This window comes from Parus major, chromosome 1 (assembly GCF_001522545.3).
Source record: "Parus major isolate Abel chromosome 1, Parus_major1.1, whole genome shotgun sequence".
Lineage (NCBI taxonomy): Eukaryota > Metazoa > Chordata > Aves > Passeriformes > Paridae > Parus > Parus major.
The window spans coordinates 98675907-98701251 of NC_031768.1; the positions used below are offsets into that span (position 1 = coordinate 98675907).

The following is a 25345-nucleotide window of genomic DNA, read 5'->3' on the forward strand; positions in this document are numbered from 1 at the left end:
CGGGAACAAGTATTATTTTATTAAATATTAACACGGTTGCTGACAGAAACAGCCATCATGTTGTGTCATCAGCCTGATGTGGCAAAATTCAAGGATTCATCAAAGTCCTTTGCTGTCACAGAATGAGTTCATTCTGCCAGGGAATGACAATAACTTTTTGTCATATTGGCCCAAGGTCAACATAAATAACTTGGAAAGTGATATCTCATTAATGGTGTGTCCTTTAAAGGCAGCTATTAGTTGTTACTTGAGTAAAATAATTTTCTGATGGAAAAAAAAATCACAGTGGGCAAGAGTTTAAGATGAAAATCACTGTTTCAGTAAGTCTACATAAAAAAGACATTAAAAGGTATTTAAATATAAGTAATAGTTAGGAATAGTATAATGTTGGAACAAAGAAAAGACATGGGCTTTTTCTTGGAAGTGCACTCATAGATTGATTCCAGCATTACTCAGACTATTATCTAGAAATACATTAATTATATTAATTGATGGACAGATTTAGAGGTAACTGTGATGCATTTAAAGCTGTCTTTCAGAGTTATGATTAACATCATTAATGTCCATTCTCTTTGGTGCCTTAAGAGCTTTCTGTGCCTTAAGAACAGTAGTGCCAGTCATGAGGAGCAGTGCAGGGTGGTGGCAGTAGCACTCTGGTTGATTTGTTGTTTGACAATCTGGTGTCAGAGCAACAAGTTAAGGGATTTTACTGCTGTTCCAGCAGGAGTTCAAGAGCCTGAGTTCAACCAAGCTGGCTTTAACACAGATTCTTAACTACTGCTGGGTGGATGCTGGGGAGAGACTGAGCACAGCAGAACTGAAGGGTTGCCTGCACTGTGCTGACTGATGTTCACCACATCACTTTGGAGACAAATGTGTCTCAATTTTTCATGTGTAGAGAAAAATGATTGGAAAGTTTGGTGCCATTAAGAGTAATTGTGCAATTAGTTGCTGAAGTGCTTTTGGAAGTATCTTTAAGCTGCTGTTATGCAGTGGTTTTGCTTTCTTTTCAAAGAAAACTCCTCCTGTAGTTCAGGTTAAATATTGTTATTCCTGCTTAAAATATTCTACAGTTTTTCCAGTTGGTTTCCTTTGCAGTGAGAAAATACTATGATCCTACATGATCACCACGACCAGAATTGTATTACTAGTGATGTAAATACTAAGTCAGCTGAGGGGAAGAGAGACCTCTTTCTTGAAAAGGGTTGTGGTAAAAACAACTTCGTTCATTTTTATGGTCTTGAAGGATCTCCCTTTAATTTAAGGATTAACTATTTCTTCATACTTCATACTCCCAAAGGACATTAAGTTGTCACTATCAATATGATGGTTAATGACAGCAGAAGTGATTTTGAAGCAGCAATTAAGAGAATGAAGATACCTTCAGGAGTTTTTTTTAGAGTGAAAGTGATGGCTGGGCAGGCATTGGCACAGACCTGTCTCAAACTTGGTGTCAAGGCAGATGGGGAAGTGCCATCCAGTGCTTCTATTGTAGTGTGCTCAGATTTCATGTAGAAATAAGAAATATTGGCTATTGGGACAAAATATTTCTATATTTATGACCATATACATCCTCTGTTTCAAAACCTCTTGGAATTGACTCAGTTGCAAATAGTCTGTTCTGCCCAAGTGTTTTAATTAGTATTGATTGGTTTCTCCATAGGTTAATTTGCAGGCAGCTGGAGCCATGGATGCTGACCAAAGGCAAGAATGTGATTGACTAAGGTTATGCAATTTTACCTAGGCATAATTAGTTGAAATAAAATGACTTCTTAAACTAAAATAGTATATATATGTATATATATATATATATATATATATATTTATGCCAGGTTTTATATTAGAACTTTTTAATTATGATGAGGTAGTTTATCAGTGTATATCCCAAAATACATTTATGGTTTGCATTTTGGGATGCAAGAAAAAGCACACAAATAAAGGTATCTTACTCTATTCCTGGAAAGCACATTTTCTAATGACTGCATCTGCTTTCAGTTGGCTTTTGTATTTCATTAACAGAGTGGAACACAATGTGCAATAGTGATGTATGGTAAATAATGCAAAAATCAGGTCATACTTAAGCATTTTAATATAATTGCTTCATCCAAATCAGTTTCTATTGATAGCAAAATGCTCTACTTTTCAGAGTAATAGGAGAAACAACAGTCCACTATGAAAGATGAAATTTGCAAATTTAATAATTTAATGTTAAAAAGCTGTGTCTTTCATATGAGAGACTCTGTCTAAAACACCTTCTTACCTTCTCTCTGTCATAACAGTGTTTATCTGTGTTCTTTGTGATCACAGATGTCTTGATAAAGCTACAGATTTTGGTCTGGACCTAGTTCTCTAATGCTTACAAAGACCTGAAAGCAGTTTGGGACTTGTTTTCTTTATCAGTGACTGCCAACCTCTGTTTGCAAGCATTTCATACCTGCATTTAGGGTTGCAAGAACAAAATACAAGAGCTTACAACAATCATACACCTGTGTGTAGATACACTTTTTCAGTAAGTAAGAATGCATTTTGTAGCTTTGGCACTGTGGAATGATAAATACATTAAAGTCCTGCACTGTTCTGAAAACAGAAATAAAGAAGTGCATCATATTATGCTAAGACACTGTAGAATTTAAGGCATCTGAACAAGTAAGTAATTATATTTTAATAGAAACTGATAAAAGAGCTCAAGAAGATAAACTCCTTATTTTGGTTTTCATATTCTTTCCACTTTGGAATGCTGTAATGGGACATCCTGCTAGGTTTTTTTTGTACAAAGCAGAAAATATATATTAAAAATCACCAGTACAGAAAATGCATGTAATGTAGGAACACTCATTCAGGAGGGAGAGCTGGTACTCATTATTGTCAAATGTTTTAAAAAACATCACTTTTTATGAGAAGTTGTGGTTATTGTGAGTCTGTGGTTGGGTGTGGACAAGCACATCTCTATAATTGTTTGAATAATTGCCAGACACTTGCCTAGAAAGAAAACTAAAAAGCTCTATTCAATCCCTTTTAAACTCTATTAATTCTAAGCACATTACACAAGAGAGAACTTTTGGCTGACATTCAGTTTGTTCATTAGAAAGCAGCATGATCCATGGTGAGCCTTTCTGCACAATCCATAAAACTCATTCCAGAGCCCTTTGTAATAGGCAAGGCAGAGGGACTCCCATGAGCCCAGCTTAAAGAGAGAACATATACCTGCATTTTGATATGCAGAGAGATTGTTGTGAAGAGTTGACTCTGCATTAATATGAAATTGCACATTAAAAAACACAATATAAAAACATCAAGCAGATCATATTTCACCTGATATTAACAATTTACAGTTTGCAAACATTTTTTTTATTGCCCATGCTTTGTAAAGCCCTCCACTGTGCAGTTAATGCACTGATGTTCAAAGAATCTGTTTTCCTAAGGTCCTATATAAAAATGACAAAACTATTTATTAACAAAACCACAGCATCTCTTTTAAAATATTGTGCTCACTTGGAAATGGGTCTTATTAACAAACAGAAGTTACCAGTGTTTTCCTCACTAAGATTTGTGTATTTATTCTATTTCTCTGTGAGGCTGAAATGGCAGCCTCATTTACATCATTATGCAGTGTCTTACTTTCAAAATCTAAATTCCATGTCCATAATTAAAAAATATCAAGCTAATAGATGATGGTTTTGATCCAGTCCACAAACCTGGTGACTCGAACATACACTCCTGGTTGCTGGGGAAATGCACACCCGTCGCCAAATGAAATTACACCAACCAAAAACCACTTGTCCCCATCTTTGAATGTCAGAGGGCCACCTGAATCCCCCTGCAATAACAAATTCAAAAGTTAAGTGAACAGTGTCAACTCTGAAGTTGAGCCTGTTTATGATGTTTGTTCATTTTGTTTCTTAATCATAGATGCTCTACCCTGTATGTCCTAAGCTCCAGGAAGTGAGATCAGTATGAATATTTCCATGTGGAAAAAAAAAAAGCCTTGAATGGATCAATTTATTTTTTTCTTTATTCTTTAAATGATGTGAGCTTCGGCTGTCGTCAGTCTTCCAATACAGGACTAGACTTCAAGAGTTTTGTTTTTTTTTAAATCTTATTCCTTTTATGTTCAGCCCTTCATATTTCACAAAGCCTTGGTAAATGCGGAGGATTTTTTTCAGTTGGATATATTCAGCCAAAACACAGTTTTGGCTATTTTCAGTCACCCCAGAGTTTCTTCAGTTTCAAATTTAGAGAACAAAATAACAAGACTGACAGAAGAGGTGCCCCTTTCTCTCACCTCCTTTTCAGTAGTTTAGCAGCTGTAGCATTGTAATAGAGACTGACTTTGATTTAGCTTGAGTAGGGTTGAGTCAGCCATGGGTATCTTGTTTTGATGAGAAAGAAAACAATTACTATTTTTCATTGTCTATCAAGTTAGTTGAACCAGTATTAATTATGTCCTCTCCAGGCCCTGTGAATGGATCTTTACCAGAGAATTCTGTAAGGACTCAGCCATTAAAATACTTCTGCCCATAACTTTAGGGCATCCCAGAATGTAAAAGGCTGTGACAGCAGCCTAAAGGGGGATGTGCTATCAGGACTCAGTTCATCTTTGCTCATGGCTGACTGGTCATTGATCACAGTGCTGGTCACTTGTACTCTGTATCAGCCTGTGGTGCTACATGGAATTTTTTTTCACTTTTGTATTTTAATTTTTTTTTTTCCAGTATAAAGTTCAGAAAGAAAAAGGGAAAGAGGAAAGCCATGAGGGGAAAGGACTTTAGGCTTGAACATAGTCCTTGTCCTAGACTAAACTGAAACAAAGAAGTAGGGCAAAGTTAGGGCACGTGATGAAGGCTTAGATTGGGAGGGCAAGGCAATATGAAAAATTATGTGAGAGTGCTCCTCACTGAGCACTCCCAGGTTTGAGGAAATCCATACCACAGACTCCATATTGCTGGAAGAAAAATCATGTGGCAGCCACCTCTGAGTACATCCTCAAACAGAAGCAGCGAGTTATAAAGAGAGCTGAAATAGATAAAAACTAAACCCACAGGAACATATATCAGCGCAGAAAGGCATCCTCTGTGAAATACTGTGGTGTCTGCTTAGGAAAGGTCTCCAGAGTCTACAGGTTCTGGGAAAAGCAGCTTTGTTCTCTCTCCCTTAATGAAGGATTTCTGAGACTTCAGTTTATTTGGTATTTATTTCTCTGTTCTCTGCATTTCCCTAAGCATGTGCCTCTCTCCTTCAGGGAGAAGGAATTATTCAAAGCCTAGTGCAGAAATTTTCCAGTCCTCATATTTATCTCCCTCCATGGTTGTTTATGCCAAGATGACACAAAAAAGCCCTTTTTTCAAACTTTTATCCTGAAAAATTACTAAATGGACAAAGTACTGTAAGTAGAAATTACATTAATGAACAGAGATTGTTCTGGTTTTTATGAGTGGGGAATCAGGGAGCATTTTATTCAGTAACTAGATAAGGTTTATGTCAGCAGTAGAAATGAGGTGCTTCTACTTACCTTGCAGGAGTCTATTCCTCCCATCTCATATCCTGCACAAAGCATATTCTCAGTAATATTATATTTTGGCAACCATTGCTGGCATTTTTCATTGGAAAGGAGAGGGACCTCTGCTTCTTGCAATATATTTGAAGGGGAACCTGATGAAAATACAAAGTACATTTACGTGCAGCACGAAATGCATGCATCCCACTGGGAACTCTGATGTTTTTGTTCCTGTTTCAGCATGCTTGGCACGCTCCTGAGCAGCAGGAATCCCTGCCTTACTGCTGTACTATTCAGGATTATGCCCCTGTAACACACTCACTGATTAAACAGGGCTCGTTAACTGAATTCTGTCTTTCATTTGTGTAATGGGACTGAATTTGGTTATAATTAAATCAAGATTACTAAAATCAATGACTGTGAACTCACTGTGAGGAGATCTAAAAGATGATTAAAGGCTTAGGAATGTGGGTTGTCCAGCATTTCCTCCCTCTCCTTTGTGTAATTTTGGTTATTTAAAGCTTTTTTTAAAAAAATCTTTTATTAATTCCTACCCAAAATTTTAAATGCAATTTAATGTAGAAGTCAATGTATTCAACTGTGGAAGTGAAATGGCATGTTTATTATTTCAGAGAGACTCCAAATCTGGAGCATATGACATACAAACAGAACATACATTTCACACTGCAGTCAGTTTTCATGACTTCTGGGGGAAATAATTTGCACATTGTCAGAAAGACTAATCTTTGTCTTCCACCACCCAATATCTGGAACCAAGATATACATATTTCATGTTGGGAAAAGTAGTTATCATAACTTCTAAGTGGATGTAATAAGCTTTCTTCATAGCCTAATGAACTTAGATGTGCATGTTTTCTTCTAATATATATAACTATCATTTTGCTTCAGAGAAGGAATAGTGGATGTGATAATTTCTAAATTTTCATATGGAGGAGTAGCTCTCTAAACTATTTGACCTTAGCAACTCCTGTGGAATAGGAACAAGCTTTCCCTTACAGTTACACACATGTCAGAATTTTCCAAGCAGATGACCCACCTTCATTCTTAGTATTTCCCCAGCCAGCAATGGAGCAGTTAATCCCTGGTAAAAACTGTTGATTTTTTTCTGGTTGGCAGATAGGTTGTATGTAATCTGTGAATGAGAAATAAGCAATCAATTTCATCTTCTTTCCTGTATTCAGGTTTTTATGAAGTCACACCAGAAACATTTCATTCATTCACATTTTGGCCAAGATATTCAGGAGGTACTCCCCACCATCCTCATAGGCTTAGCACTGTTCTGCACAATAGAATAAATGGGAATAAATGGGTGCTTTGGGAAAATAAAAACTCACCTGTATACTGCACTTTGTGTTGAAGGTGCATGAGAGCAATATCACTGTCTTTTGTTTGCTTCATGTAATGAGGATTTATTATTATTCTGTCGATGCTTTCAACCACTGCTGGAGGCTGTGTCAGATCTGACTGAGTATACAAGCCCAGAACCGCTCGCCAGCGGGATGGCTTTAATTGTCTCCTAGAAGTTGCAACAGTATCTACAATTAGGAATGATTAATGAAGATTTTGAAAGATATGTATCAGATAAAATTTAGCCTTGTGGTAGTCTGTAACATTGGCACATTTGTCAAATAAATAGAACAGAGTAGATATCCTTAGAATTCTGTGAGAGTATCATTGTCTTAAATATCCATGCTGCAGATATGCATGGCTGATTTTTTTTTTATGGTTAGCTCATGATGCATTATTTATAATGAATTAATCAGATGGTGGTGCAGAGGAGGAAAATACATTAACTAAATTACCATGGCTTTTTAAACACTATGAAGAGTACTGCTGACTGCCCAGCAGGCAATTAATATTGGTCCCAGTTAGAAAATTGTAATGGAATGTCTAAAGAATAAGAGGTCTGAGATGTTGTTGGAAATGCTGCAGCTCATAGACTCAGAAAACTAATCTCTTAGTTTTTAATCTCAATCAAAAAATATATACTAAGACAAAATATGGCATGATCTGCACTTTTTTCCTAATCTACACATGCTGGTTTGAGGCTGTATTCATCAGAGTACTTAAATGTTTGCTGAATTTTTGAGTATTTGCTGAAATTTTGCTGAAATTAATATTTTAATTTATTATTCTTAAATTATATATAATTTTATAGTTTAAAAAGTACATTTTCAGCCTGATTGTTGGACTAAGTTGATTTCTGCTCATCTTTTGGTTTGATATCAAGAGGCTTTTTTGTTCCAAACTAGGAGTGTTCAAGTTAAATGTTCAGAAGGTGTGAAACTGCAAGCTTTAATTTAGGAAAACTCTGGCAAAGGCAAGATGATAAAATTAGATTTAGTTCAAAATAGGTGATTCAAGTGAAAAGGAAGTACCAAGATAGTCGTGGATTTATTGTGTGGGAACTAAGAGGGCTTAATCCTTTCCATTTCAGTGTCTTTGTGTGGAATGTAGTTCCTGTCATGCCAAGAGACAGCATTAGGATTTTGGCACAATCTCCTGCCTTACTATTTAGCTATTTGTAATGAAAGCTCTACTCTAATTTTGAATTTTTGTTTTAATATTTTTGTCATTCCAGTTTCTATATGTCTTTTACAACACTTGCTTTTTATTATAGATATTATGAAAGCAAACCCTAGAAAATATTTCAATATGCATCATTTCTTTGAATGATACAAATAACACCGTCAAGAGGATATCCAATATTGCCTAATCAATGCACATAAATCAAGATTCATTCCAGTGATGCACAGTAAATCTTGATCAATCCATGATAATATACAGGGAGAACACTGTATTTAATTTATGGGATATGATGTCACCTTTTATACCACTGGAAGGGATTCACCTAATTTATGGAGGCCCACAATAATTATGGATTAAGTACCAATGCTTAGTATTAATACCATGCATTTAAAGTGCAATTCCTTATTGTTCAGGAAATGCTGCTTGGTTTCCACAATTCTCTGCATTAAAGTAAGGACTGAGGGTTTAACAAAAGTGAAGGACTTTTAGCTGAGCCTGCAAGTGATTCAAAACACGGTAATTAAACCAGGAGTTGTTAATTTTCCATACCAGTGTCACAATTTGTTCACAATCTGATGCCTCCTTAGTGAATTTGCAGATAAAAGAACATTACCCATATACACAGTGTGCTGCTGTCACCAGCCACTCATCACTGATGAGGGAAGCTCCACAAACTGGTCGGAAATTAAAATGGAGTGAAACTATCCAAGGCCAAGCCTCTCTTCTGGCATCACTTCCACCTGCAATTCTTGTTCCATTATTCTGAGTTACCAGGTGTTTTCCACAAGCTAAGATAAAGTAAAATCAAATCAAATCAAAAATTATAAGGATGTAGCATATTTTATTAGACTAGTCAATTTTCTTGGGGAAAAAAAGGCTTTGTAGAATCTGAACTGCTATTTAAAAATACTGTGGAAAAAAGTTTGGGTTTCTATAGCTGAAATCAAGATGCAACTGTCTAACTTGGATTTAGACGTTTTCTTTCCTCAGACCTTCTGGAATTTTTATACATTTATTTTACATATGCTTTCACTGCAGATCCATCTCTAGTGTACACTTAACACCTAAATCAAGTGAACACTAAATTTTCCTGTGTTTATATCATTATGAGTACAGCATTTATAGTCCATTCCCTAACCTTTCCATTCAAGCTATAAACATTTGGCTTTATGGTCTGAACAATTTGATCTTTTTGTGAAGTATTCCAGGATTCTGTGTACTTACATTGAATGTTACATTGCAGATGAATCACCAGGTTGTCCAAACAGTGCTCTCTAGAATGAAAGTGCAATTAAATCACAAGTATCTGCACACCAGAAAACTCTGTCAAATATATTTACATACACACACACAGAGAAATTTATGCAATCATATATATAAAAGACCATGACTTTAGCAGTAATAACATGTTAAGTACAATAACAAATGCTACATGTTTAAATTATATTTTAATTATAAATATACAACATTTTATGCTATACAATTTTAAATGTACATATTCCTCTTCAGTGGGCACTTAATTGATTTATAATTTGGAAATAAAAGTAGACTCCTGTATTTTTAGGGAAATAGGTCATCCATGACAGATTTGAAATAAAGTTATAGCTGCCTGTGGTATTTTTTCCTACCTTTTCAGATGTTTTCAATACCTTACCACTAGAGATCAGTGTGGCCAAAGAATTTAAGCGGTTAGTTTTATATCCCTGTATCATTTTACTAAGAAAATAATGTGACTGTAAAATACATTGTTGCATATGCTAGGTTAGAAATCTTTTAGCAGACATATTAAGCCAGAGTCTGAAGAGCAAAAGACCGCAGATCAAAACTGCTCGAGCATTTCTGATGCCCAGAGGTTTTAATATTATGTTTGTGGTTTGTAATGAATCTGAAACACTTGGGACAGTGTGTGTGCTAGCAAATCAAATCTGATACACACAGAAATACGAAGGAGAGAAAATAGAAAACCAAGCTCTGCCAACTGTTTGTTTCCAGTGTGCATTTCCACATTCCATTTTTAAATAAAAAAGGTGAAGGATACTTTAAACATGATAGGGAATGATGTATCCCTCACTGTGTTTGCTCTAAAATTTGGTATCTGCTGTGAGTGAGATGTGACCCAGTAATTTCCCAATGGCACAGTGGTAAAAGAAATAAAGTGGAAACTGTAACCACCCACTACCTCCCCAATTAAATCTTCACTGTAGTGGGTGCAAATGAGATTTTCCTCTGGCCCTGGATAGTCCCACATTACCATCTTCCACTTCAAGGTAGGTACCTAATTTTAAAGCTGTAATTTAAAAAGTGGAACCACCACTTTCTGTGACAGATGTATTAAAATCTGCCTTGACTTCATAAGGGTGTCCCTTCGTAGCCAGACAAACATCAAGGACAACCAAAAGTACATAAACTCTCAGGAAACTAAAACCATCTTCTGCATAAACTTCATAGCAACTAAATACACTTTTGCACTGTGCCTTCATAGGCTTTCAAAGGTGGGGGGTCAGTGGTGCTGTAAATCAGGTCTGTTATGTGATCCTACACTTTGTCATAGGGAGATACATAAACTACCCAAACTAACAACCAAAATGTCAGATTTGTCCCTATAATTTTACATTTTCAGTGTAAAGGGAGTTGCTGTCCCACCACAAGTACCTACTGGTTGCTTCAATAGAAATGACTTCATTTGCCTGTGCTTTTTCTTCTTTGTGAGGCTAGCTCCCAGTAGGAAAAGCACTTCCTTGCCTGCACTTCAGCCCAACAGTTCTCAGCTGCCTCTTGCCCAGCTCAGAAGTGGCCAAAAGGCACCAGAGGCATGTTCTGAACAGCCTCCTCCATGCCTCTCTGAGTGTCAGCTGTCAAGCAGCATGCCAGGCAGAAATCTGGAGTAGTCAGGATATCTGTGAGCATGATCTTCACTTAGAACTGGCAAAAACAATTGGTCTCTGTGGAATCTGCTCACATATATCTAAAAGGCAGGATCTGGGGCTCTTACAAAGCTGTCCTGCCAAAAATCACATTACCTAAGGGCACCAGAGAATTCTTTTGCTGTTTCTGTCACTGCAGCTTTCAAGCCCTATTATATGTGCCCTCCTTTGTTTCAATGGAGGATGCACTTGAATAAAAAAGACAATGTGAGAAATACATTTTATAATTAGATTACCAGTTAATGAATTCAGTTGCTGAAATTATCAAATCTGTGTGATCTTTCTAGCATTCATTTTATGTACAAAAACCGTGTGTGAATCTGCAATAGTGTCACCCTGCAAAATCATTCCTATCAGCTGTCCAGATGAAACATGGAAGAAGACATCTATTTCTGCAACAGAAATACAACTAAGATAAATGAATTTATTCCATTTCCTCCTGCTTTAATCACTTCTAGTGTTTAATAGATATTAGAAGACACCCTTAAATAATTACTGCTCTTCAAGATACCTTGTGGCAATGCTGGTTTAGACATTCACTCAAGAAAAAAAGAAAAATAGATATTCCATTAGTTTAAGATACTTTCACCACCCATGAGAATGATAAATGTTTGGGGTTAACAGAGTATAATTAGAACATAAAATGTATTAATGTTTTAATTTTTTTTCCTGTAGACAAAATAGTAGACCATAGAAAATTAAGAAGTGTCTCTTGCTTTATTACTATGTGGTATGTTTATAAAGGAAAAGTGAATGAACATGTCTTGCTGTCCTCAACATGGTTTCAGCATTTTAGCAATTAGACAGTAATTTTCTGGCTCAGTGTTCTGGTAGAAATCCGGAAAAATTTCTACAGTAAACCCTCTTATAAGCAGAAAACAGTAATTGAAATAATTGCAAATCTTTAAATTGATGATGGTAAGCCTTTCTCCTTGGGAGTTGCATTGTAAATCCCACCATTTCCTGAGGATATAATCCTGGGCTAATATCACATTTTCATTTAATCTACAAGAAAACACTGGTTTGTAGCACCCTTCAGAATCACTTGAGCTGTTATTTGGACTGAGAAAAGTTAGAATAGAATCAAATGTATTCTGAGGATCATGCCATCTAATGATTCACTTGTAAATGTGGAGACAAATCTGTAAGTCATTTTTTGAATGGGGATAGTTTGTTTAAACATAGATATCCATCTGTGGATGGCTTAAATTAGCAATCCTCAGTGTGTCCAAAGTTTGTATCAATAAAGTCAAAGGACCTTAGAGTGAGACTCATTGTATTTCAAGAGATGCCTTGATGGATCACAGTTTGGAGTGCTTATTTTTCTTTGCTGATTACAGAGAGAACCTACTGTGACAACTTAACTATGGGTGAATGTCACTCCATCTTAATTCTTCTATATTACATATAGGTAGTCTTAATTCTACTATATTATGTAATCATAATTTAGAGATTTCTAGATAAGAATTTTTTTTCTAAAAGAGCATATCATTTCCACAGTAAATGGATAGAGACATAAATTAGGATTTCAGCTATATATTAGTGCATGAATAATCATCACCATACTTAAAGACATTGTTTGTATGAGGAAGAAACCCCACTGTACCCACCTTTTTGTAAAATTTAGGCTGTGGTTACCTCCTCCTTTGGTGATGGTAACAAATGGGCCATCTCCAGTGAATAATACAGGTGATGACATGTTTGCATCCCTGGGGCAAAAAGACATGTGTGTATTTTTAGATATATATCCTATTCCTCCAGTAGAGCAACATTTAGGAAATGATTATGCTGATAGAATAATCACCATATTATCACCATAGAATAATAAACATCAGTTATTTTTTTTTTCTCCTCCTCAAATAATGACCCTTTAGCAGTAGATTTTTGAAGATTGAAACTCATTCAGATTAAAATGTGAGTCACTTCCAGTCTTACATCTTATTCTAAGATATCTAGTGCTACAATAATATTGAAAGATATATTAATTAATTAATTCTTTTGACATCCGTAAATATTTATTTTGGCTTTTCTGTGTCACAGTGAAGGGTCTGAAATATTGGTTCTTAAATGTATGGAGTTAGAACTTAGAATGCCAAAGAGAGCAGTAATATTTGTACCTTGAGGGTATCACAGTCTTGCTTTTTTGAGGGGTGCAGTTACACTTATATTATACTATCTAGGAAAGAAATAAAATTATATTTTGTATCATGAGGAATCTAATGGAGTAAAAAAAATAAGTTAATTTTCACCTCAGAGATCTCTTGAAATCAGACTAGCTGTGGAATAAGTCAATGTTTGCTATTGAGCTGGAGTGGGGTGTATTCATAGAGTCATGGAATCACAGAACAGTTTGGGTTGGATGGGACTTTAAAGGTCATGTAGTCAATTTTAAGGCATCAATTAGTCTATTCTTAGAGTAACTTTTTTTTTTTTTTTTTTTTTTTTTTTTTTTTTTTAGCAATGGTAGCAGTGGCTTTTTAACTAAGAATTCTGTGTATTATTGGTGAGAAAAATGGTTTTGACATTTAGATCCCATATCCAGATTTACTTTATGGTCTATTCTGCATCATGTATTTTGTGATACTTCCTATGACCAGTTTGGAACACATAATTGTATGTGTATGAATTGTATTTTCTTTCCCTTGAGGAAGCATGGGAAAACAGATAGCTGTGGTTAGACTGCACAATTTTTGAGGGGATGACAGCCTCCCATCTGGCCCTTTAGCCTTACACATCTCAGGAGCAAGAAGAGAACCATTTGTTTAATACACAAGGAGCACCTGCAGGTTTAATACACAGGGAGCACCTGCATTGTGTCAGCTCTTCAAACACAGTCAATCTCACTCTCCTGGGAAGGATTAAGTCTGGAATCTGCTTGCAAATCTGCTGTGTATGAAGTAAAGAGGTGTGCAGCAACCCTGTCCTGTGCCACCAGGACAGCTGTATGATCCACATGCTGGAAAAGTCACTACTGCTGCATTTTTCAGCCTGGAAGTGACTTTTAGACAGTCTGAGAGAGCAGTAAAGTGACAAGCCAGGTAGGCAGAGTCAAATTCTATTATGAAGAACTTCACTGGGACCAGCAAACTATTCCCAGGAACTCATTTCCTTCTGAAGAATGTTGCAAGTTCATGAAGAAAATAGAATGAAGGGTTTCAGAGTAAAGCCTAAACTCTCACTCTTGTTGGACTTTTAGGTGTGACAAAATTGCAAGGTCTACTCCCATTCCTGGGTACAATTCAGCAAGGACCCAGTGGCTGTGGTCCCAGAGAAATGGGATTGTTTTACATCTGCCCAATGGAATGTTGAAAAGCTCAGTGTGTGATTTTCTTGGTTCCAGGAAATAAGATGCTGACAAGATTTTAGCAGTGCTGTCAGATGCACACATCTACGAGTGCAAGCTGAGCAAAGGATTCTTTTCAGGTTTCTCCAGAGGATCAATTTGTTCATCTTGCGCCCCAGACTCATTAAGAAGATTTGTAAGATATTTGCTTGAGGTGTATTTTGTAGATGCATGATAAACATGCCCCAAGACTGGCTTCTTGTTTGGTACAAATCACAAATGCAACAGTCACATATTTGAAAAATGGAGGCAAAAGGATTTACATGTTAGATTTATCAGAACCTGTGAGGAACCTTCTAGCCCAGATACATAAAGAATCAGGATGTGATAGTGGACTCCTATCAGCTCAGTCCTTTTCATAAATTAAACAGCAAGTGAGACTAGAAAATGTATAAGCAATTAATAGTGAAACTAAATTTTCCTAGATGAATTTTAGTCTGACTTTCTAATAAGGCATGATTCTAGGTTGTAATTCAGTGCAGGAGCATGAGCTACAGCCTACTCAAGACCTGTTATTTCAAGCATCCATTTAGTAACAAATATGGTGACACTTATTAACAAACATGCTGCTACTGAAGGATCCAAGGAAAGCAGAGCAGTGTGATGCTCACAGGAGTTACATATATATACATACATATATACACCTCTTCCTATATCAATACTTACATAAATATAGACATACAGAGATGAGAATTTTGTCCTATGCTGTAACTGCAGTAGCACCCAGGTTATGAAAATGTGATACAAGTTAGGTTTAAAAATGTTTTTTCTTGACAATAGGACTATGTAATAAATTGAGAAATGGAATTAATAAGAAATAACTAGGAAGCTTAATAAGAAATATCTAGGAAGCTTAATAAGAACTCTCTTAGCAAGTGCACCTGAGTAGTTTATAAAGACAACCTGGAAAATAGTGCTGCAGAATGTAATGGGGACAAAAGCATTAAGTAATTTTTAAAAGGTAGAATACCATGGAAAGCAAAGTTTGTTGAAACTATCAAATATGTCAATTTAATCAGTAAACCACAAAATTACTTCTGTTCAGAAAGGAAAGGAGGCAGGGCAGGGGCAGAAAGAATCAGAGGAAGAAGACCACTGGCCACTCAAAAGAACAAGGTATTTGATAAGAAGCCCATTTAGACATAGTTTGTATGTTCTTACATGCATGCATACATGAATTACAGTCAGGATTTGTGCATGTAGCTACCTCATATTTATGTAACCTGAGTACTTACTCGAAGGAAAAAAGTAAAAAACCCAACAAACAGCAGACATTCACCCAATTAGGAGCATTTCTGAAATAACACTTGGTTATTTTCTAAGTTATTCTAACTCTGTGATTGCTACAACTAATTTATCAGAAGGGGACTTGTAGGCATCTTTCTTTGGTCAGAGACCAAAATAATGAATGCCAAGCTTAGAATTTAGTTTGATTATTAGTTGGGTGAGTAACATTCCCTAAAAACCTCACGACTGCAGGAAAGCTAATTATTATTCAGTGTGTGGCAGTGGAGTAGCACATGATGTAAGTAAGGCCAAAATTTAGGCCATAAATTTTACCATAGATTGAAAAAATCAACACCCTGCACTCAGCAATCCCCATGTTTCCCCTGAAAATTCTTCTGAACAGTGACTAAAGCCAAATCTATTTTTCTGTCATATACTTCCCTATTCTAAGTCTACCTCAGGAGAAATCCCATTTCCTCTCACAAAAGCTCAGATCTAATGATCTGAGCTATTAAATGTATTGGGAGCACAGTAGCAGAATATCCAAGTGATTATCTCTACTTGGAATGAAGAGCAGCATGACAAAAGCAGAGCAGCCAAGGCTGCTGTTGGCTCCAGCTTTACTCCTGAGCCATCCTTATGAAAGTGAAGATGTAGATGATGACATAAAGTGATAAAAGAGTGATGCATCCACAACACTCTCCCAATGTTCTCCAATATGTATCCTCATGCCCAACCTGACATGTTCAGAGTCATCAATCCTGTACCGAATGTCATCAAGACAGGGTTTGCCACACTTTCAAATTTGTTGGCACACCAACTACTCCATTTGACAGAGACAGATACATTTGCCATTTTTTTGGAGAGTACACCAGTAAAATGAGGAGGAAAATGCCAATATACACTCAACAAATCTGCAAACAAGTTACAAAGGACAATGTACACACTTTGTACAACACTCACCCCAACCCCAACAGCTGGCAAACACTTTGTGAGATCTCTCCACTCCAATCATCTGCACATGCCAGATGCCACATCTTCCCAATCCTGGCCTGTACCAGCCCTTCGGTGCTCAGAGAGCCATTGAGTAATCTCACTGGAGAACAAAATGGGCAGAAGCATTTTAGATAAAGCATTTGGCAAACCACTTTCCTCCCCAACTCCAGGCAAACAGAAATGCAGTGTAAAGAAATTAATTATTGTCAATGAAGAACACAAAAGAAGTTAAAATTCATTATGGAGGTAATAAACCCAGTGTCTCCAGGATGTTGTGTTCCCAAAGGAAGGAAACACTATTGTTATTTCCTATATTTCTGCCACAGGGGAGTTTCATACCTTGTATTTTTCAAATGTCTCAGAAACAGACAATAAACAGTACATTTTCCATCAAGTCTAAACAATGCAATTTTTTCTTAGTCAGCATTATATAGTTTCCAAATAATGAGTGAAGCTTTATCTCCATGATGCTCAGTAATGCTGACTGGAAATAAGGTTAAAATGAGTGTTGAGAAAAAAAAAATAGATTGCTGTGAGTTTTCACTGTTTTCATTGCAGTTTTAGTTAAAACATTCACACTAATAATAAAAGCCCATTGAAAACCAGTTCTTTTATAAAAACTTTTCCCCAAAAGGAAATATTCAGAACACAAATTCAAAAACTCACTTACTTATTGGTAAAAAGTCTTATGCTATTGGCATAGTGATGGAGTTGGACTGTAAGGCCAACAGAATTGCATGTATACACATTTATATAAAATAAGAATTTTATTATATAATATTAAATTTATATTTTATATCATTAAATATTAAATTATTAATATTTGAAATAGTAAATTGATATATTATAGTCAACAGAGTCTCATTTATGTTTTAGCAACTACAGCTGCATTTCAGGCAGATGACAGGTTTTGCCATTGTGAAGTAAAGAAAAGTATGCAATGCATTGACATTTATTGGTTACCAAAATATTTTTTTAAAAAAAATCTTGTGCAGGAAAGGAAACCTTTTTGCACCAGAATGCTTTCACAAAGAGTTTCCACAATAGTAAATAAAAAAATTTAGATTTTTTAGAAATTCCTCTGTGACCTAGAGAGCATGAATGAAAGAGGTGATATACAGTGATTAATAAATGGTAAATGTTAGATTAAATTAAATTAAGTTTTTGAGCTTCTTAAACATCTTGGAATTGTGTGCACTGCAAGATTTCTCCAAATTACTTTTAACACATCTCTTGTTGAGAGAATTTGAACTACAACACCTTTTTCTTTTTCCTTATCAGATCCATGTTCTCCAAATACATTATTGGTAAGGAATGATAAAGTCATAGAAGGTCCAACAACTTCTTATTTCAGATATCATATATTTTTTAGAATCTTGGCATTTCTTTGCAGCCCCTGGAAGTTTCAGAAGTTGGGGGATTTGAAAAGATGGTTTGTCTTGTTCGCCACTTCTGAGAAGACATTGAAATTGTTTTCAGGAGAATGAGCAAGGCTTTTGAACGCTGGAAAGACTCAATGTGAGAGTTTCTAATTGAATTTTCATTTTGTTTTAAGACATAGATTTAGACAAAGTCTGGATTAAATGGGTTTTTAGAAACAAATATCCCAGGCTTTTCATGAGGTAATTGGTCATGAAGTAATAGACAATCACTGGCAAAATAAATATTTGGGAAAAGGTACAGTGTCTTAATGTAGATGATGGTTACCTTGTCCAGATCTTCTTCAGCAATGACTGGGAGAAAAAATATCAAGTTTTCTCTGCTTAAGAAGAATCTGAAGTGAATTTTATTCTATACATTTTAAGGGAGGAATATGTTTGCAATAGAATAGCCAATGACACTAATTTGAGGAGTGAATCTGTTTCTTCGTCTATCTGCATGTATTTACATATGCCATGTATATTTTTATATATATGCATGTAAAAAATGTTGAGATCAATGGACTGTAAGCACACACCTAAAAACATATCTTTAAAACAATGGAATTTTGATAAGCTTAAAGACTACTTTTAAATCTTCCATTAGTTCTCCAAAGTAGATCGTCAGAAGGAGCAGTTTAACTGCTGTGTTAGACCAAACATGATTTTAGCATTAATCTTACATTTAAATTATTGTTTTAGAGAATCTTATTTCCCTGCTATGTGAAATGAATTAATATACTGTGCACATGCATTTTGGACAGAACCATTTCACCAGAGAAGAAAGAAATAGCAGTGAACAATGTATTGCTGCTTTTGAATGTGTGCCATCCCTTCACCCTATGGGGTCCAGATGGGCTGGAGGGTGCCATCTATTATAGCTGGCTTCACACCCACAAAACTGTTTGGGAATTTCCATCAAGAACATGTTTATTCTCTACCCTGCACTGCAGAATTCTTACTGCTGTGAAACTCAAGTTAATTACAGCAAAACCAAGTAGAACTTGGAAATACAAAATGAATACAGAAGTATGTGTTGAGTTTTCATTTGAGGCCATTATAAACAACTACAGTTTTAAGCACAGAGGAGCTTCCTACCTTTTCCAGAGTTCTTGACCAGATTTCACACACTGTCTTGGAAAAGTGACTATTTTTTTGGCCCTGACAAACTCAGTGAGACACTGCTGTGCAAACTGGCCTGCCTGCATCTGCAGCATTCTGTATTAGCTGAGGTTCTGCGGCTGTTCTCCTAGGCAATTACTGCCAAATATGCATGGCTTGTGTTTGACACTAGGAAAAATTCTTCACCAAAAGGGTTGTCAAGGATGTCAACCTGCAAAGTGGTGGAGTCACCATCCCTGGAAGAATTTAAAAGACATGTAGGTGTAGCACTGAGGGACATGGTTTGTCAGTGATCTTGGCAGTTCTGGATTAATGGTTGATGATTTTAACAGTCTTTCCCAGCCTAAATTATTCTATGATTTCTTTGTACGAAGGAAAACTTACTGCATTTTGCTTCATCAGAGGCATCTTCACACTGAGGTACTTTGTCACACAGGTTGTGCAGTGGGATGCATTTCCCACTACCACACTGATGCTCATCAATTGTGCAAGCCCCTGAAGGGAAACAAGAGAGAGGAAAATAATCTGTAGTTGTGAGGAAGGTTGATGTCCGCAGGAGATCTTAAAGTTCACCTGAAGAAAACTGTGCAGATACTATGAAGAGCTTTTGATTTACTTTTCTTTCCATTTCCATCCATCTCTCTTTCAAAATAAAGATAACTTTCAGGTAAATATAAGCTAATCAAAAATAAAATTTTTGGTACTCTGCCTTGTAGCTTCTGCTCTAGTTATAGTTGCTCAGTTAGTAGTGTTCTTCCATTGCAAGTGATAAAACATGGGAGTGAAAAGTCAAATCCTGTCAAAAGGGACTAAAGATTTGAAATTTCAGATGTTCAGCATTTTCACAAATTTTAGAGACCATAAACTGTCAAGCCAAGCATATGAAAAAGGAGGCAATGAGAGCTGAGAGTCTACTTCTGGGACCTGTTTGTTAGGAAAGAGACAAAAGTAAACTGAATGAAAGAGGAAAGCATTTATAAAAGTAGGATTAAGCTACTTCAGATTCAGTTCTACAATTAAAGCAAATAAGGGGGAGAGTAAAGGTAAAGTTATAATTCTTTCTGTGGCCAAAGTGTATTTTTAATGGCTTCATTTGTATTACAGTCATAAACTTAAATTCTATAAAAAATTGTTTCTTTTATCTTCCTGGGCTTATTGACAGAAATATGTAATTATCTAGAAGTCTTATTTAAAGCAAGATAATTGCTTTACTTCTGATTTTTTAATATTCCTATAAAATGATTCATTCCTCAATCAGCATGGCCTGTATCAAATGGAAGCAGAAGAATATGGTTTATAAAAGGCTTGAACCAGATTTTCACACACTCAATGTCCATAACTAATGACAGATATTTCACAGAACTTAGTTCTTGACAGTGTTTTTATTATATTGCATACAGCCAAAAATTATTTCTGTTCAAATAATTCTTACTTTAAAAAAAACAACACTTCATAGAAAAAAATAAAATACAAGGAAAAAAAATCTGCTTTTCTTCTAAAGTTAATTTATTTACTGACAATCCATTTATCCTCAGGCCTGAATGCTAATGATATTAGTCTCTGTCCTTTGGCTGCAAAGATCATGAATAAGCATAATACTTTTGCAAATGGAACTTTTTTAATATATTTAAACAGAACTGGCAATTGCCACTTTGAGAATTCTGCCTTGCTAAGCTTAATTTTCACTTTACAAAATATGGGCAAGGCTAGCCCAGTAAAGATGCTGAACCAGCTGAAAAAAAAAGGCAGAGAGTTGTTGGACTGAACAAATGTGAGAGAGAAGGCAGAAGAAGAAGCAGCAAAATTGTCATATGGACATATAAACTAACACCTCAGTCATGCACAATGGAATTAAACAGAGTTAATTTTACAAATGTAGACCAGAGGTGAAGATTAAAAAAAATCAAGAAAATAATAATAATAATAATAATAATAATAATAATAATAATAATAATAATAATAATAATAATGTGAATCTATAAAAATCTGCCACTGGCTAAGCAAGCTGGGAGAAACTTGCCATTTCTGAGACTTAAAGTAAGAAAAAGAATCTAGATTCTTGTTGGCTTTCTGTTCAGGTAAGTTAATGGTACTTTACACAACTCTCAATACATACTGATTTTTCTTTCTCTGTGTTTCTTCTGTCAGACTTCCATAGAAGAAATACAAAGCCTCTAATTAATTCAGTGAAGGTTTGCCCTACAGTTAGTATAATTATTTGTCCTGCTAAGCATATTAGTGTTCCATGCAATTTGCATTATGCAAAATGATTCATTTTGCATATTTTGGAGAGTTGATTGCTGAGTGACAAGACTAATTGCAGTCCCCAAGAAAATCAAGAGCCTTTCAGAATGGATCTGGCTGGAACCAGTAACACTGCTGTCCAAATATCTAAAAGACTCAGATTATTCACACACTGAAGATCAAATTTTTAAAGTTGCAAGAAGGACCATTTTGCAAATATTGATTACAGTTACCACATATAGTTTTCTCTCCTAGATCATGTCATCAATAGTAAATATTTCACAAATGCATTTAAACACACTTTAATGACACCCTGAAATGATTCACAAAGTGATGTTTTATCCTGGGGTTTTTATAGAGGATAGTTAGTATTTTCCCTCTTAACATCTGAAAATATTGCTTTTTGGTCAAAATACTGAGTCAGTTTTCCACATAACATCACAGAGTTGCCCATGATTTAGACATTACTCCAATTACACTAAGAAACAAACCCATCACTTTTCATGTCAGGAAATATAAACTACAGATCAGTAACCAGCCTTTTTCTCTTTAACATTTGCATTTTTCTACTGAGCAAGTGCTGAGAGTCACTTTGCAATCTCCACGTTTTCTGAAATATATTTGGCCAGTGGTATAACCTCTCAAATACCACAAAAGGTTCAGATGCTTACTTAAGTGGTAGCCAGTAGTAAAGTTTGCAAGAAATCCCTTCCCCGTTGTAGACTTGTCCGTCCGGAGGATCACTGTCATCTGGTTTGTTGTAGAGAAGACATCTGGCAGTGGGCCTTTCTCTGTGTAGACAGCTGTTCAACAGGAAAACATGAGTGCATTCAACCTATTCTGTTCAAATGTATTTCAAAATGTTTTGGGTTCAAAAGCAAATACTGCCATCATGGGAATGTAGCTGGTCCCCCAAACCCAACAGCTATCAGACTGCCACGGTCAGACCCCAACACCAGGTTTGACTAATCAGTACAGAATTATAAGGTTCAGCTAAGAGATTATCCACATGTTTGTCCACACATGTTAACAGTCTGATTTACTGAGAAGTTAATTTCACATGGATTGGATGGAGAGCTGAGTGTGTGCAAATGTTTTGGAAACTGATGTCACATAGAGTATGCTTTCTCAATTTTCCATCTGAATTTCTGAGGCCCAAAAATGTGAATGAAATGAGAGGAATTTGATTTCCTTGATATTATATCCATCAGTTTCCTCCAGCTGCCTGATTACATTCATTTTAGTACCCACTGCTGCTACTTACCCAAAAGTAAGGAATCTGGTCCTCTGCCATCTCTGACTTCAACCACATCCTGAATACTTTGCAGATCAAAAATCTGAAAATGAAGTTGGATGTTTTTTCCATTTTCAGCATTCAAGTACCACACACCTGGAAAATAGTAACACACACATACACACAAATCACCTTTTCAGTAGTTACATTTACTCTGCCATTTTCATGCTGAAGGGCTTTGGCAAGGAAAAAACATTCTCCAAAATTGTTGATAATCACCCAAGAAATGAAGACATTTAAATCTTGTATTTAAAAACTGTCAAGATCCAAATTGCTGTAGTTTCTCATTCTTAAAACATTTTTGAAAACTAATTTTGAGCTTCTACAACACATATACATGTGTTTTTAATCATTCATGTCAGCTGTGAGTTTCCCCAAAGCAGTAAAGCTCATTCTTTTCTGACTGTGACAATGTGACAAATAGTCTTGTCACTTAGGTCTCATTTCATAGTAAAATAATTTTTATAATCAGTCACAGAAGCCTGTCTTTCAAGTTAAATAGCTCTTTGCTTCTGTTTAGCCTATACTTTTTCATAGTTAATCTAACTGTGGATACTATGGAAATCTTGTAAAGAAAGTAAAAGAAATAAATTTCATGGAGTGAAAAGTATTTTCTCACTAGCAGCAATCTCATTTGGGAACTTGTGGAATGAATCCTGGAAATGTGAGCCTTATCTCAAGCAGAACAGAAACACAAAATTAAAACTCTTATGATTACCATCCCAGCACAATTCCCCAGGATTGAAGGAATAAATAATTAAAATTTCATTAAGAAGCAATGACAAAGCTCTCTTCCTTGCTTTATCCATCAACAAGACATACTGGACCAGCTTGAAGCATTCACTTTTGCTGGCTCTTGTTTAATCTATATCAAGTAATGTCAGTAGAATAACAAGGTCTTCTCATTACTATGTTAAGAAACATTCAATGAAGAGAGGATTCTTTACAAAATGCATGCACATACTCTTTGTTTCTAGAAAACTTGAGCTATTTAACAGCAGAAGTGATGATACTTCCCTGGCAAACACACCAGGTTACTGGAAAATGGGGACTTTCATTACCTTGTGGAAGTGCTGCTGCATTGACATAAAGACATTTGACATTATAAGCAGGATGGAATTTGGCCTGTCTGGACCCATTCCATTGGATTATAGTTGTCTTCATCCCTTTTAATCAGCTGGCATGTGTTCCTTAGGTTCCTCTCAGTACCATAGAATGCAGTTAAAAATCCCACTGTATATACCTTAGATCTTTCTTTTTTTGTTTGACAGCATCTGAGTTGGAAAACAGATTGAGTATTTCTGTTTTTATATGGTTAAACTTCTCCTGCAGATTTGGAAAAGAATGACTTACAAAGAGCTAAGTTAGGGTAATTGCTTGGAAAGTTTTCAGAGCTGAATGTAGTGTTTGGCTCCCAGAGTTCAACTGGCCCTCCACAGTCAGCTGAAAAAGAAAACATTTCAAGAACATAATTAACCTACTGTCTTAATTTTTCAATCTGCGACAACAGCGATAATTTGTAAACGTAATTTTCATGATTACTGGTCTGCACATGATACCCATGACAGAAATATGAAGACAAGAATGTGATACAGTCATCTGTCTCATTTACTAGTACAGCAGTAAAAAAGCTAGGAAATTTAGAGAATAAGAGAGGCCCCCAAATATAACCAATTCATGCGCTTTGCTTGTAAGCCTTTTTGTTATCTGATCAATTGTAGAATGACAGAATCATTAAGGCTGGAAAAGACCTCTGAGATGATTGAGTCCAGCCTTTGACTGATCAACAGGACCATCAGGACCTGTCAACTAGACCATGAGTGCCATGTCCTGAGTACCTCCAGGGACAGTGACTCCACCACCTCCCTGGGTAGCCCCTTCCAATGCCTGACCACTCTTTTGGTGGACAAATTATTCTTGCAGCATCACCAGAGATACTCAAATCTAAAGCTCTTTTTGTCATCCAGCAAGTAAACTTTCAGCAAAAGACTGCAAACCCCTTATACCATTACTTTGTTTTCTTCAGGACCCCAAAACCTTTTACAGCTAAACCTTGTCAGTGGTTAAAACAGTCATTTGTTTTTTCCTTAAAACAACTGTTCTAGTAGGAAATACCTTTGTCATAAAGATGCATATGTACTAACAGGTAAAAATTAATAAAATTTCTGTAAAAGCAAATATTGTAAATATATGTATAGGCATATACATGAATTCACAACATGGACACAACTAACTGTACTTTATATATTCAATATTCTGTTTCAATATATAATTTTGATACTGGTTTACATGCAAAATTTGTCAACCTCATGTTCAAAATGTTTACTTTTTATTGAGAAAATATTTATTTTCATTTTAGCCATCAGAATGACTGAATGAACCATGAAAATGAACTTTGGTGTTTTCCCACTTTTGCTGCTCACAATTACTTAGTTCAAAAATAAACAGTGCTCCTCCACTTGCTTCAGGAAATAGTAGTTAAAGCAAACCAGCTTTACCTTCTTTATTTTGGGGATTATTTATGTTTTATTCCTTGAATTAAAATAGCTGGGTTTTATTTATTTTTAACTCTCAGACTTTGGCTAAAGTTTAACTCTCTCCTCCCCACCCCTTGTGGCTCAAATTTGGATGCCATGATGTCTGACAGCATCTCACACTCTGAGCCCCTTGGTTGGGGATTGCATAATCTACAAGTCCTAAAAAGTCTGACCATTGAATCCCACTGGGATAAAG

General features: G+C 35.8%; 1 protein-coding gene across 1 annotated transcript in view; it reads right to left on the reverse strand.

Moving 5' to 3' along the window:
- Window positions 1-3646: 3646 nt before the first annotated feature.
- The window catches only part of TMPRSS15 (transmembrane serine protease 15), a 195527-nt gene continuing 173828 nt past the window's right edge, over window positions 3647-25345 (reverse strand). The window contains 12 exon segments of the mRNA XM_033515099.1: window positions 3647-3817; window positions 5510-5649; window positions 6552-6647; window positions 6850-7031; window positions 8658-8832; window positions 9269-9318; window positions 12579-12677; window positions 16502-16634; window positions 19459-19569; window positions 21990-22121; window positions 22583-22708; window positions 23966-24055. Coding sequence (XP_033370990.1) covers window positions 3647-3817; window positions 5510-5649; window positions 6552-6647; window positions 6850-7031; window positions 8658-8832; window positions 9269-9318; window positions 12579-12677; window positions 16502-16634; window positions 19459-19569; window positions 21990-22121; window positions 22583-22708; window positions 23966-24055 — 1505 coding nt within the window.